Source organism: Prionailurus bengalensis, chromosome D1 (genome assembly GCF_016509475.1).
Source record: "Prionailurus bengalensis isolate Pbe53 chromosome D1, Fcat_Pben_1.1_paternal_pri, whole genome shotgun sequence".
NCBI lineage: Eukaryota > Metazoa > Chordata > Mammalia > Carnivora > Felidae > Prionailurus > Prionailurus bengalensis.
Genome location: NC_057346.1, coordinates 62,776,962 through 62,790,423, shown reverse-complemented (window position 1 = coordinate 62,790,423; position 13,462 = coordinate 62,776,962). Strand labels below are relative to the sequence as shown.

At 37.5% G+C, this 13,462-nt stretch overlaps 1 protein-coding gene across 1 annotated transcript; it reads left to right on the top strand.

The window, feature by feature from the left end:
- Nucleotides 1–9,070: 9,070 nt before the first annotated feature.
- On the top strand, nucleotides 9,071–10,144 carry LOC122482622 (olfactory receptor 52E4). The gene has a single exon (XM_043578936.1). The coding sequence runs from the start codon at nucleotides 9,071–9,073 to the stop codon at nucleotides 10,022–10,024; it is 954 nt and encodes a 317-aa protein (XP_043434871.1). The 3' UTR covers nucleotides 10,025–10,144.
- The last annotated feature ends 3,318 nt before the right edge of the window (nucleotides 10,145–13,462 follow it).

Below are 13,462 nucleotides of genomic sequence, written 5' to 3'. Positions count from 1 at the left end.
CCACAAAGTGGCAAGAGACATCATGGATGACTACTTATTTATTTATCTGTTTTTAACTGGGTGGCTTTGGGTAGACATTCAAATATGTAAGAAGAAAAAAGAAAATTATTCATGAACATGAAAAATGCAAATATAAGAAAGGGGATGGGAAAAGAAATTGGACTGTAAAGAACCTTAGAAAATTTAGAATGTGAAAAAAATGTAACAGGATTTTCTGAAGTGGATGAACTCAGTACAAACAACGCACTATGGTTTTCAAAAACAACAACAGAAAAGAAAGAATGATAATTTAAAGGAAATTTTATGCGACACCTGTGTGGCTTAGTCCATTGAACATCCAACTTTATCTCAGGTCATGATCTCCAGTTCGTGGATTCAAGCCCCGCATCGGGCTCTGTGCTGACGGTTCAGGGCCTGGAGCCTGCTTCAGATTCTGTGTCTCCCTGTCTCTCTCTGCCCCTCTCCTGCTTGTGTTCTCTCTCAGTCTCTCTCAAAAAAAAATAAATAAATGTTAACAAAAAAGGAAATTGAATTTTAAAGACATAACTGACCTAAGTAAAATATTTTTCAGCTTAAATAAAGTCAAATTTAACTTTGGATGTTACAATACTGATCACTTCATCTAATTCTATGATTTTCCTAGTCATTTGTATTCATTTATTATACAAAACAAATGTTTTTAAAGTATATTATTAATGATGATCATTCAATCTCAATGAGAAGAGTTAATATTGAGGTAACGGTAGACAAGAAACAGTAGAGCTAACATGTACACAAGTTTTTATAATCACCCATTTAATTTCACATATATTATTTACTTTCTATTATTTTTAAAATTTTAAAATTTATTTTGAGAGAGAGAGCAGGGGAGGAACAGAGAGAGAGGGAGAGAGAGAGAATCCCAAGCAGACTCTGTACCATCAGTGCAGAGCCCGAAGCAGGGCTCAAACTCATGAACTGTGAGATCATGACCTGAGCTGAAGTTGGACACTTAATGGGCTGAACCACCCAGGCTCCCCTAGCTTAATATTCTTTATCCCTTGAACTAATGAGGTAACAAATACTCCCTTGATTTAAACACCTTATTCTGGACATGTGTTGTAAAAGTCTTCCTAAATTTCTATGTCAAGATATATTTTTTGAGTCCAAGTATTTACTTCTGATCTCCTTCAAAAGCACATTGAATAAATAATAACCTAGAAATAATAAAAATATAGCATTTTTGGTGATTACAATATAGGTCATAAACAGACTGGATATTTTTTTAAAACTTCAAGGAAAGAGAAGGAAAGTGAATGGAAATATTGGATAATATAAACAACAACATAATAAAACAAATGAAATATAGTGCTTCCAGGATAATGAAGGTCACTTTTTTTTTCCAAATAGCACAAATTGTTTCCAAATTCAGAGCCAAACAATACAGTAAGTAGAGCAGACCATGAAGCAATCACCAGGATACTAAACAGATGCCTATATTCATGGAATAAATGGGCCAATAATCTTTCCTCATATTTTATACACAGAGATGTACAGTGAACTGATTGCTACTTCTATCCTCCAGAAAAAACATAATCTGATTGGTATCAAAATTCTCAAATGCAAAAGTGGATGTTAAAAAAAAGTCTACATGACTTGAGGAAAATTATTTTGTATTAGAATTCAGTGTTCATTCAGTCCATTATTCATGTCCAAGAGAAAAATGAAGACATTTTGAAAAATTGACAGAATATTTAAAACATGTTTTAAAGCATTAGATCAATAACAAAGTAGCAAAGATAAATGGGACAAGATGCCAGAAAATAACAGAAAGTAAACAAAAATGAATCCTGCCTTTGGTGGTGTTTTTCCTCAACATGTACTATGCATTTTCTGATTTAGAAGAGCTCTCAGAAAGTCTGGTAATATCAGGAGAGCTTTAACAGTATCACAGCATTGGGTAGGATTAAGCCTTGGAGTTCAGAGCTTGACAAGGATTAGGGGAAATAGATCACCAAAGGAGTGCCCAGAGAGTGAGAGTAAATCAGAAATACAGCAGTCATCACAAAGTATGTAGCCTGTCAGCATTAGCTCAGTTCTAATTAGAATGGCATGATGTGCTTTTACCCTAACTGCTTATCAGAACTGAAGTGAAACCTTTTTTGGTGATGATAACAATACGGATGACATAAAAGTATTCTGACAAGTTGTCCTTCATAAACTCAGCATTTAATAATAAAAAACCATATAACAAACACAAAAATTAACAGAACCAAAAAGCAAACAAAAAAGGAGAAAAATATTCAAAAGGGAACCAGATACTTAGATTACCAAATAACTATGATTATTATACAAAGTAAATTGGATGGCAAGATGAAAAATTTCAGCCATGAACCAGAAACTAATAAAAATCAATTGAAGAGGAGTGACACAAGCAAGATGGTGGAATAATAGGTTTTCAGCTCATGTCTCCTTATAGAAACAAATATTTGACAGTCATTCATGAACCAAAATGCCTTTGTGGGAGCTTTGGGATCCAAGAAGAAGGTTGTAAGACCCAGGTAGAGCCCATGACTGAAAAAGGGTAGCTTTGAGAAGGCAAGCCCATACACTAATGGCAGGCCTCCTGACCATAGTCCTGGCTGCATACTGGAGGCAGCCATGTCTTCTGTGAACTTGGCTCCAGTCCCACCTGTATGTAATCCTGATACTAGCCACTTTTGCCAAGGGACTCAGTAGAATCCATGCCCATCTCTGCCCTCTGTTGTTACAGAGGTATGCCAACCTCAGACCTGATTGTGATCCCTGAAGCAGTAGCCATGGCTTGATTCCAGCCCCACTCTACCACAGACAAGGGGCAATTTTGCCTGAATAGAGACAAGCCTAGTGGCCCAATGGGAACCAGTGGGGGCTACACCCATCTGCAACCCTGCTAACAGATCTGCCAACCATGAAGCTGACTGTAGGCCAGATGATAGCCACAGACCTGGTTCCAGCGCTACTCAACCATGATCTCAGAGGTAGTCCCATCAGTCCAGTGACCCAGCAGAAGGACTTTACCTGCCAAAATCAGTCTAAAAATTGGAAGGGGTATCTGTTCTTTCAAACACACATACCAACTTAAGTTACATAGATCACAAAGAATCAGATAAACATGACACCAAAAAACGTAACTAATGAACTCCAATAGCTGGTCCTAAAGAAATGAAGATCTATAAACCACTTAATAAATAATTAAAAATAATCATCTTAAAGAAGCTCAGTGCACTACAGGAGAAGATAGACAACTAAATGCAATCAGGAAAACAATACATGAACAAAACGAGAAGTCTAACAAAGGAGTAGGTACTATAAAAACGAACCAAACAGAAATTATACAGCTTAAAATATAAATACTAAACTGAAAAAATTCAACAAAGATAAAATGCAGTCAATATATACATCGGAATATTATTTAACCTTTAAAAAGAAAAACATCCTGCCATTGAAGGAACATGGATGAAACTGAGGACATGACTCTAAAATGAAATAAGCCAGTCACATGAAGACAAATATTGCATTATCTCAGTTTTATATGGAAAAGAAAGAAAGGAGGAATGAAAGAAAGGAGGGAGGGGGGAGGGAGGGAGGGAGGGAGGGAGGGAGGAAAGAAGAAAGGAAGGAAGAAAAAAGGGAAAGAAAGGAAGAGAAAGAAAGAAAGAAAGAAAGAAAGAAAGAAAGAAAGAAAAAGAAAAAGAAAAAGAAAGAAAAGAAAGAAAGAAAGAAAGAAAGAAAGAAAGAAAGAAAGAAAAAGAAAGAAAGAAAGCCAAACCAACAGTGACAGAGAGTAGAATGGTGGTTACAAGAGGCTGGGGCATGGGGGAAAAGGGAAGATTAAAAAAAAAAATTAGAAATAGAATGGTAGTTGCCAGAGGAAGGGGTGAAGAGTCTATGGGGAGTTATTGTTGAGTGGATAGAGAGTTTTCAGTTTTTGCAAAATGAAAAGTTCTGGAGATAAATGGTGGTGATGGTTATAACAATAATACAAATGTATTTAACACTACTGAACTGTACACTTAAAAATGGTTGAGATAGAGGCGCCTGGGTGGCTCAGTCGGTTGAACGTCCATCTTCGGCTCAGGTCATGATCTCGCAGTCTGTGAATTCAAGCCCTGTGTCGGGCTCCGTGCTGACAGCTCAGAGCCTGGAGCCTGCTTCGGGTTCTGTGTCTCCCTTTCTCGCTGCCCCTCCCCCACTCATGCTCTGTCTCTCTCTGTCTCAGAAATAAATAAACATTAAAAAATTTTTTTAAATGCCTGAGATAGTAAATTTTATGTTATGTGTATGCTATTACAATAAAACTCAGGGGAAAAAATGGTAAAGGTAGGAAACACAAAACCCCAGGGGAAAAATGTGTATGTTATAATAGCAGTACACATTGATATAAAAATAAGAGACTTGGAGATTGTGTTTTTCATCTTGTCATCCAATTTACTTTGTATAATAATCATAGTTATTTAGGAGTCCATGTATCTGGTTCCTTTTTAAATGGTTTATACAGAAGACCATCATGGAGAACATGAGAATTGGTGGAAAGTTGAAGGAAAGTGAAAATGAGCAGTAGTTATTTTCTAAGTAGGACTCTTCATCACCTAAGACAGAGTAATGATTTGGAGAGTCATGAAGTAGAATTAAAGTTTACAGTTTGGTTGGGCATTTGCTGAAGTACTTTGCCAACAGTGGTGTATATACTTTATCATATAAAGCCCAATGTATATAATGGAGAAGCAGAGGGAATAAAAAGAAATCTTAAGTAGAGATTAGAGTCAGGCTTGATTTGTAAAGGTAAATGTGGAAACAATGGGGAAAATGGATACCATGAGGGAGTGACCAGAGAGAGGCAAGGTATGTAAGCTTTTCATTCATCAAAAAGAGAAGCAATAAAAAGGAGAACATATCAGATCTAACCAGAATCTCTTTTGGAACGCAGATATTATCTTCTCTCTCTTAACCACTCAAAATTATCTGAACTTAGAAACAAAAAAAAAAAAAAAAGATTTTCTAATGTATTCAACTGTCCTTCAGTCTTTTCCTGTCTGTACTCAGGAAAATCCTGACCTAAGGCATGCCCTGGTACTAGAAGGTCTACCTCATCATCATCAAGGGAGGGAGACAAAGAAAGCTAAACTTTGAGCTCTAGCTAGATTCTGTTTTCTCAGGAGAATGTGGAGTTTCCTTCACCTTCTGTCAAAAGAGTTAAAACACATGAAAGCCCCTCTCCAAAGACTTTATCTGTTTAAAATTGGTTATAGGTTGTAAGGAGAATCTTTCTGAGTTGGAAGAAAGTTGATACTATTATCTATAGGGATGAACACTGTCAAAAAATAGACTGTTGGTACAGGGTCTAATGTGTCTATTTTAGGGGTCTCATCTTTTGAAATCATGGTCATAACACCAGACTGCATCAGGATCACACATTTATATTAAACAAAGCAGAAGAGTCACTAATAGCTGTTTCCTAAGAAGTCACACTCTGAAGACTTAATGGCTTAAACTTAATTATTTTCATGACATCATCCCCCAGAAAGACTCCCCCCACCCCTTCAGGATATTTTGCTTCCTAACAGCTCATGAGACATAATCTCCCCTGACCTAGAAGTTACATCTGATCTGATGATTTGTTTCTGCAGATGGTAGGGAGGAACAAATAGTTAGATGGGCTTAATGACCCATCAGCCCAAGTTTATGTGCTCAGAGGACTCTGAAGGCTAAGCTCAGGGATCCTGGGACATGCTTAGACTTAGGGATGTTTTCACTCATTATAAAGATTTTCTCCATGTGACAGGATGGACTTGGGACCTGGAGGCTTGAAGGGGCTCCAATCACCATGTAAGCACCTAGGCTTATGCTGTGGTACTGCTCCAAGTGAGGGCTGACAGAGGAAATATTAGAAAGGTAAGGATACATAGACAAGGGAGATGAGACACGATAGTGAGAAGGAGAAGAGGTAAATGAGGATAGAAGGTGACAGTAGTCTCTTCTCTGCTCAGGAGTTATCCAAAGCCCCATTATCCATTGTCTTCACAAAAGAACACAACAGAGCACATGGGACTGGAACAGACATTCAGCAGGTGAGCACAGAGATATGCCAACAGGCAATATGCAGAAATTCTCTCTCCTCTCTGTATCCCTCTCTCTCTCTTCCACACATACGCGCATGCGTGCACACACACACACACACACACACCCCTCACATAGTATACTCCTCACTGCTAGAAAGCCACAAATAGTTTTCAGTAGCATAACCACATATATTGTCTCTAAAGAAGATTGCTTTGACTAGCAAATTGTTGGCAGGGAAGCAGACCCAGCAACTAGGCTTGCTGTGATTCATCTGAGGCAGAAGGCTACTGCAGGCCACTGTCATATGTTTGAGGCTAGATGTAGAAGTGTGACTGATGTCATATCCAAATAAAATGATGTAGGTATTATACATTTGGTTTGCCCTATAATCTTATTTGTTTTCTCCTGCATAATCCTGGTTTAGAGGTTCTCAATTCTACATTGCTCCCCTTCCCCCACCATGCACCTACTACTTTATGGAAATATATCCAAGCCTTTTTAATGGAGCCCAGTACATCTGCTAGTTTAGTCATACCCAATGTCCCCCTCTAGTTTTCTGTGTCATAGCCTATTCATGACAGTGCCTGAAAGAAGGTACTCTCATCAATTGGTTGATCCTACCCAGCTTGAGAAATCTGTAGAATGAGAGAGAACACAGTTTACTTTCCAACTGAACTGTATTAGTTTATGTGTGAATCCACAGAATTCCAGAAATAAATCTAAATGTGAAGCTCTACACTTCTCATTCACTTTGCAATATTCTGGGTCATCCCTCTTTCCCTGCCTCCTTCATCTTACCCTATAGTCACCATGAATTATTTGTAAGTAATAAACTCTTTATAATCAAGTAAGTTATTTGTGCTATTAGGTGACATTCTTAGCTATTCAGAATTAAAAGAAAAATAACATTTGGGGAAGGACTAATAGTTTAAATAAGTACCACTTCTTGAATATATCCCAAGAGCTAGTCCTTTACATGCATCGGTCATATTTGTGCTTAAAACAAGTCACATGGATAGAATTTATTAACTCAATTTTACAGAAAAAAAAACTGATGTAGAAAGTAAAGGAATTTGTTCAAGGATTCCCATTAGTATGGCATAGCAAGATTTCAAGGCATGTTTGAATGAATTCAGTCTGTATAAATCATCTATAATATTCTACTATAACAGTCAAAGGAAAAAGAGCCAGTGGGGTAAAAAAAAAAAACACAACTTCAATAAATTGAGAGTTGGTGGGCACTAAAAGGGAAAGATCTCTAACTATTATCAATTAAGCTTTTAAAATGGACTCTGGGCTTTTTGTCCATGTGCACATCTAGAAAAAGACGAAATTACTACCTTGCCTTCCAGGAATAATCCTTGAGCTTATTGGCCCACACTATCTGCCACTATTTGTGGCACACAACTGCAGCAGAAATAAGGAAACTTTCTGACCAAAATTGTGAGAGGGTGGGTGTCCTACTGAATTTGAGGTATATTATCAAAAAGAGCTCCCTCTGCTTCTCCCCTGGAAAGCTCCCCCCTCAGCCAGTAAAGTATCATTGAAAAACAGCAGCCCTGAAGATGGGGCTGACTCTGGACTGTGAATCTCATGATGTGTCATCCTACTTACTTCCTCAGACTCTCCTAAGTCCCACCAGCCATTGCCCTCTGATTTCTCAGCCTTGCATACTCCCATGGCAAACATTGTTTTCTCCATATATATGAATAATTTTCTCTCTAGCTTCTTTGGGGACAAGAGACGTTCCTCTTTCTCAAGCAGAGCAGGTGACTATCAATTCCCTTGCCTGGGTATTACTACTCATCAATAACTAGCTGGCAAAGTTACATGCAATCACATACCTAATAAGAATCAGTTTAATAACTCTCTTTTTCTCTTTCTATCTCTCACACATACACACACATAAGTGCACACTTACACAAATCCTGATTCTATTCAACAGCTAAATTCTGAAAAACTTGGAACCATACACTCCTGTGGCAGTGTTGGGAATGTTAAAATGAATATCCCCCAGTTTTTGCCCCCAGGCAGCAGCGTTTCTTTTGGTAACAAATAGATAAATACATAAAAGAAGTCATGTTGTATTAGATGCAGCATAATTGTACAATATACTAGTGGCACAAAGTGTTAAAACAATTTCCTTTATTCATTTCAGGGATCAGGAAAGATTCATTAACAACACTTCAATTTTGGTGTCACTGAAATTTGTTACTTGTTTTATCTATTCATACCTGAAGCCAGGAACAACTTAAGGACAAGGTGTAATTTTCTATGTTCATTATATGTTGTAAGAAAGATGAACGTAGTTTAATTGATAAGCAAAAGGTAATTTATTGTAAGAACATTAGGGAATGGCAGAATAAACAGAGTCTGGAGGTGTGGGATAGGAAACTAAGGCATTCCATAAGATCAGAAATCATCAAAAACAACAATGGTCTCATAGGAGAGATAGATTGAGGGAAATTTAAAGAAAGACCATCTGATTGACCACCCTTAAGTCATGTGACATATGAGATCCATTAGGTAAATCCCTACATTTATATTATATCAAAAGACAGCCAATGGTATAATTCAGTCTTTCTCATTTGGACTTTGGATTCTCCAACACCAGATCGCACTTTGAGAAGTCCCGGGTATAGCAGTTTCCCAAAAATAAAAAAGGAGCTATTTGAAAAAAAAATGGAAGAAAATATCAAGCAGATAAGCATACACTACTAGGTGACAGACTATAAGTTCCTTCAAATAACTCACATTATTACAAAAGTTAAAGGTACACATAATATCACCCACAATTAATCTCAGAACAATAACATGTATTGAGAGTTACTCAATTACCCTCTGGAAAGAACAGAATCTCTAAAGTTTGCAATCAACCACTCCTGCTATTACCTCCAGCACACCAGTTAAGGTTCTCTTCATTTTCTATGACCTTGATAAAGAAAAGATCATAAAGAGAGCGAGATACCTACGCCTCAACAGGAATTCAATGACACTTGCTGGGAGAATGACTTCCATCAATGACACCCACTTCCATCCCCCCTTGTTTCACCTGCTAGGAATCCCAGGACTGGAAACTGTACATATCTGGATTGCTTTCCCATTCTGCATTGTGTACCTGATTGCCCTTGTGGGGAACATCACCATTCTCTTTGTGATCAAGACTGAACACAGTCTCCACCAGCCCATGTTCTACTTCCTGGCCATGTTGTCTATGATCGATCTGGGTCTGTCCACGTCCACCATCCCCAAAATGCTGGGCATCTTCTGGTTCAACCAACAGGAGATCAGCTTTGGGGGCTGCCTTGCCCAGATGTTCTTTATCCACATGTTCACAGGAATGGAGACTGTTCTCCTGGTGGCCATGGCTTATGACCGCTTTGTTGCCATCTGCAACCCTCTCCAGTACACCATGATCCTCACCAATAAAACCATCAGCATCCTAGCTTCTCTTGTTGTTGGAAGAAATTTAATTCTTGTGACTCCATTCGTGTTTCTCATTCTGAGGTTGCCCTTCTGTGGGCATCACATCATCCCTCATACGTACTGTGAGCACATGGGTCTTGCCCGGTTAGCCTGCGCACCCATCAAGGTCAACATTATCTATGGGCTCATGGTGATTTCTAATATCATTGTGGATGTGATCCTGATTGCCTCCTCCTATGTGCTTATCCTTCGAGCTGTTTTCCGCCTTCCTTCTCAGGATGCCCGGCTAAAGGCTCTCAATACCTGTGGTTCTCATGTCTGTGTCATGCTGTGCTTTTACACGCCAGCTTTTTTTTCTTTTATGACACACCGTTTTGGCAGAAACATTCCCCGCTATATCCACATTCTTCTGGCTAATCTTTATGTGGTTGTCCCACCGGCCCTTAATCCGGTCATCTATGGAGTCAGGACCAAACACATCCGAGAGAGAGTTGTGAAGATATTTGTACAGAAATAATAGTTCAGTGTCAACATTTGGAAAATATATCCACATACCACCCACATTTTAATAATCTGAGCTCTGCTTCAAATTTCCTATTAGAGTAGATAGCAGTAGCCAGATTTTTATTTTTTATTGGAATTCGTTTAAAGTTGACAGGTAACTTTGCTCTCTGCTCTACCCACCCATCCCATGTAACTGGACAAAGGGAAAGCACTGATGGGAAAAGAAGATGTCCTGGAGGCAGCAGTGGTTTGGGAGTAGAATGGCTGGTGGGAAAAGATGAGAACACTCCCCATTTTTCCACGTGTCTTCTCTTTAGGTACGTTTAGACCCTGAAGGAACACTGATTCTACAATCTCACTTTGTAGATGAGGAAAATAAGGTATAAGCCATGGCTTGGTGACAGTGTCTAAATTAGTGCATCTGTTCCACAGATTTATATTCTGTATATTAATCCTCAAGTTTTGTCTTCCTTCTCTAGAGTCATTACTCATTTTCATTTTAATGGTTCCCCTGTCTTGTTCTTACTGTCATTTTTGTTCCCTTTCTTCTTTCTAATCTAATTCTTCCCATTTCCCTCTCTTCCTCCTTCTCTCCCTCCTTCCTCCCTCCTCTCCCTCCTCCCTTCTCTCCTTCTCTTTTTATCTCTCTCTCTCTCTCTCTCTCTTTTTTACTGTTTCTCCAATAAACCAAGTATCTGTGAATTGAAGAATATGGGAGAATACAGTTTAGACATTAAAGATATATGACATTATTTCCTCACTTACAGCAAAGTCATTTTAGATGTGAATAATTATATGTGTTCTGTTTCTAGTTCCAATTGAATTGTACCTAAAATTTCCCTTGTTTGCTATATATACTGTTTCCCTTCAAAATTTAGAAAATTTTGAAAAGGAAATTAGAATAATCTATGGTTTAAGCACAAAGCCAATATTTATATCAAGTGCAGAATTATCTGAATATAATTTATTAATCCTGTAGATTTCCAATATGTAGTCCCATTTTCAAACTCCAGATATATCTAGAGAATATATTGTACTTTCCTTTATCAGGGTTTTATAGCTTTTAATATATAAATCTTGTGCTTTCTTGGTTAAATTTATTCCTAAATATGTATGTTCTTATTTTTCAAGGCTATTGTAAATGGAATTTTTCTCAACTCTCTTTTTGATTATTCACTGGTGGAATTTAAATATATCTAATTTCTGTATGTTGACATTGTATTGTGTGACTTTGCTGAATTCATTTATTAGTTCTAATGGATGTTTTGTACATTCTTTATAATTTTCTTTATATAAGATTATATCATTTACAAACATATATAGTTTACTCCTTTTCTTTTTTTAAAGTTTATTTATTTATTTGAAAGAGAGAGAGAGAGAGAGAGATTCCCTCCTTCTTTTCGTATTTGAATGACTTTGTCTTGCCAAATTGCTCTAGTTAGAACTTCCAGTAAATTTTTAGATAGCAATGTTGAAAGCAGGCATTCTTTTCGTGTGTATGATCTTAGAGAGATTATTTTCAATCTTTCACCATTGACTATGATATAAACTGCAGTTTTTGTTTGTTTGTTTGTTTGTTTTTCCCATGAATGCCCTTTATAATGTTGAGGAAGTTTTCTTATACTCTAAGTTTGTAAAATGTTTTTGTTATAAAAGCTTTTTAGGTTTTGTCAAATGTTCTTTCTGCATTAATTAAGAGGGTTATGTGGTTTTTCCCCTTGATTTCATTAATGTTATGTGATATTTTGATTGTTTCTCTTATCTTGAACCACCTTGAATTTCTGGGATAAACTACACTTGGTCATGCTATATAATTTTTTTTTACTATGCTGTTGGATTCGATTTGTTCATAGATTGTTGAAGACTTTTTTATCTGTACTCAGTGAGATATTTTTCTGTAGTTTTTTAAATTAAAAATATGTGCATTCTGCAATGTAGCAACCCCACCCCATGTGTGTGTGTGTGTGTGTGTGTGTGTGTGTGTGACAGAAATACAGAGAGAGATAAATGACTTCTGGAGTACACCAGATATTTTCTAATAGAATGAACTGCATTCTGTATTTTTTTTTTAAGATTTTTTTTTAAAGAAAGAGACAGTGTGAGCAGTGGAGGGGAAGAGGGAGAGGGGGAGAGAGAATCCCAAGTAGGCTCCATGCTCCCAGGGCAGAGCCAGATGCAGGGCTTGAACTCACAAAACTGTGAGATCATGACCTGAGCAGAGATCAAGAACCAGATGCCCAACTGACTGAGCCATCCCGACACCCCACATTCTGCATTTTGATATTATTTCGTCAATATTCACCAAAGATGACAGATTAGGTATTTCTCAGGACTTTCCTGGGGATGTGTGTAGTCATGTACATGTATGTGTCTTTATAGTTAAGAAATATTTCAGACCTTTGAAAAACTCTGTATGGTCAATTCATTTTCAAATTTTTTCTTTTAACTTTTTTGGTCAGCCTTTTATTAGCTCTAATAATATTATTGCTTCAGGAAGCTGCAATCTTAGACAATTTCTATTACTTGTTTTTGACTAATCGTCAGGGAAGAGGCTGTTCACAGTAAGTGAGTTTTGAGTCAGGACAAATAAAGATGCATCCTGTGAGGGGTTATTTTCTGGTACCTGCCAGACAGGTCAAATAATTAGAATCCTCTGGGAATGGATCTCCAAGACACTCTATGTCCCCATCCCAGGGGGTGTGGGGTTGTAAGAAAAATATAAATACTTTCCATTCATAGGTATTTCCATAATAAGTGACATGTCCCAAGAAGATGCCAAGGAATATTTCGTAGAGATTTAGAGACCAATGTAAGTCATATCATGATTAAATTGTGAAAAATACCAAAAGGGATGGGGAAAGAGTTGATGGCAGGCAAGGTAGTATGGAGAGATGGAGGACAGATGAACATGAAAACAAGATCAAGAGAGAATGCACGCTCATACTCCTAACCTCTTGAGGGTACACTTTTACTGCATGAACTTGTACTTATGACCATGCAAAATCTCACACACAAAACTAAAGAGTGAGATGTGGAAGGAGATGCACAAATGTATCTGGTGTCAGTTTACCGATTGTTTTTGACTCTTCTGACTATTTATATAGGTGCATGAATGTGAGTATTAGGAGGGCAAGGACTTGCTTTATTTCTAGAACTGTGTCAGGTATTGTAAACGTGACTAATAAATTCTTTTTAATTAATCAATTTGGGAGTAAATGAATCATGAAGCATGGCCATGAAATGTAGATTTTTTTTTTAAATAAGACCTATGGTGATGAAGCATCTGAAGAAGGGAATAAGGTTGCATAAAAGTGAAAAAGTCATGATACTGAAAGTTTAGGCAAGCATGAGGAGGTGTCCATCATTTCTTCTCCTTCTGCTGGCAGTTCCAGAAATGGGAATGTGGATATTGGGGTGTGGTGGAGGTTAGTGGAGTAAAGTAGACTAAGAG

Bases quoted from the DNA above. Each gene is read 5' to 3' on its own strand.
- LOC122482622 (XM_043578936.1), top strand. From the start codon at position 9,071: ATGACACTTGCTGGGAGAATGACTTCCATCAATGACACCCACTTCCAT.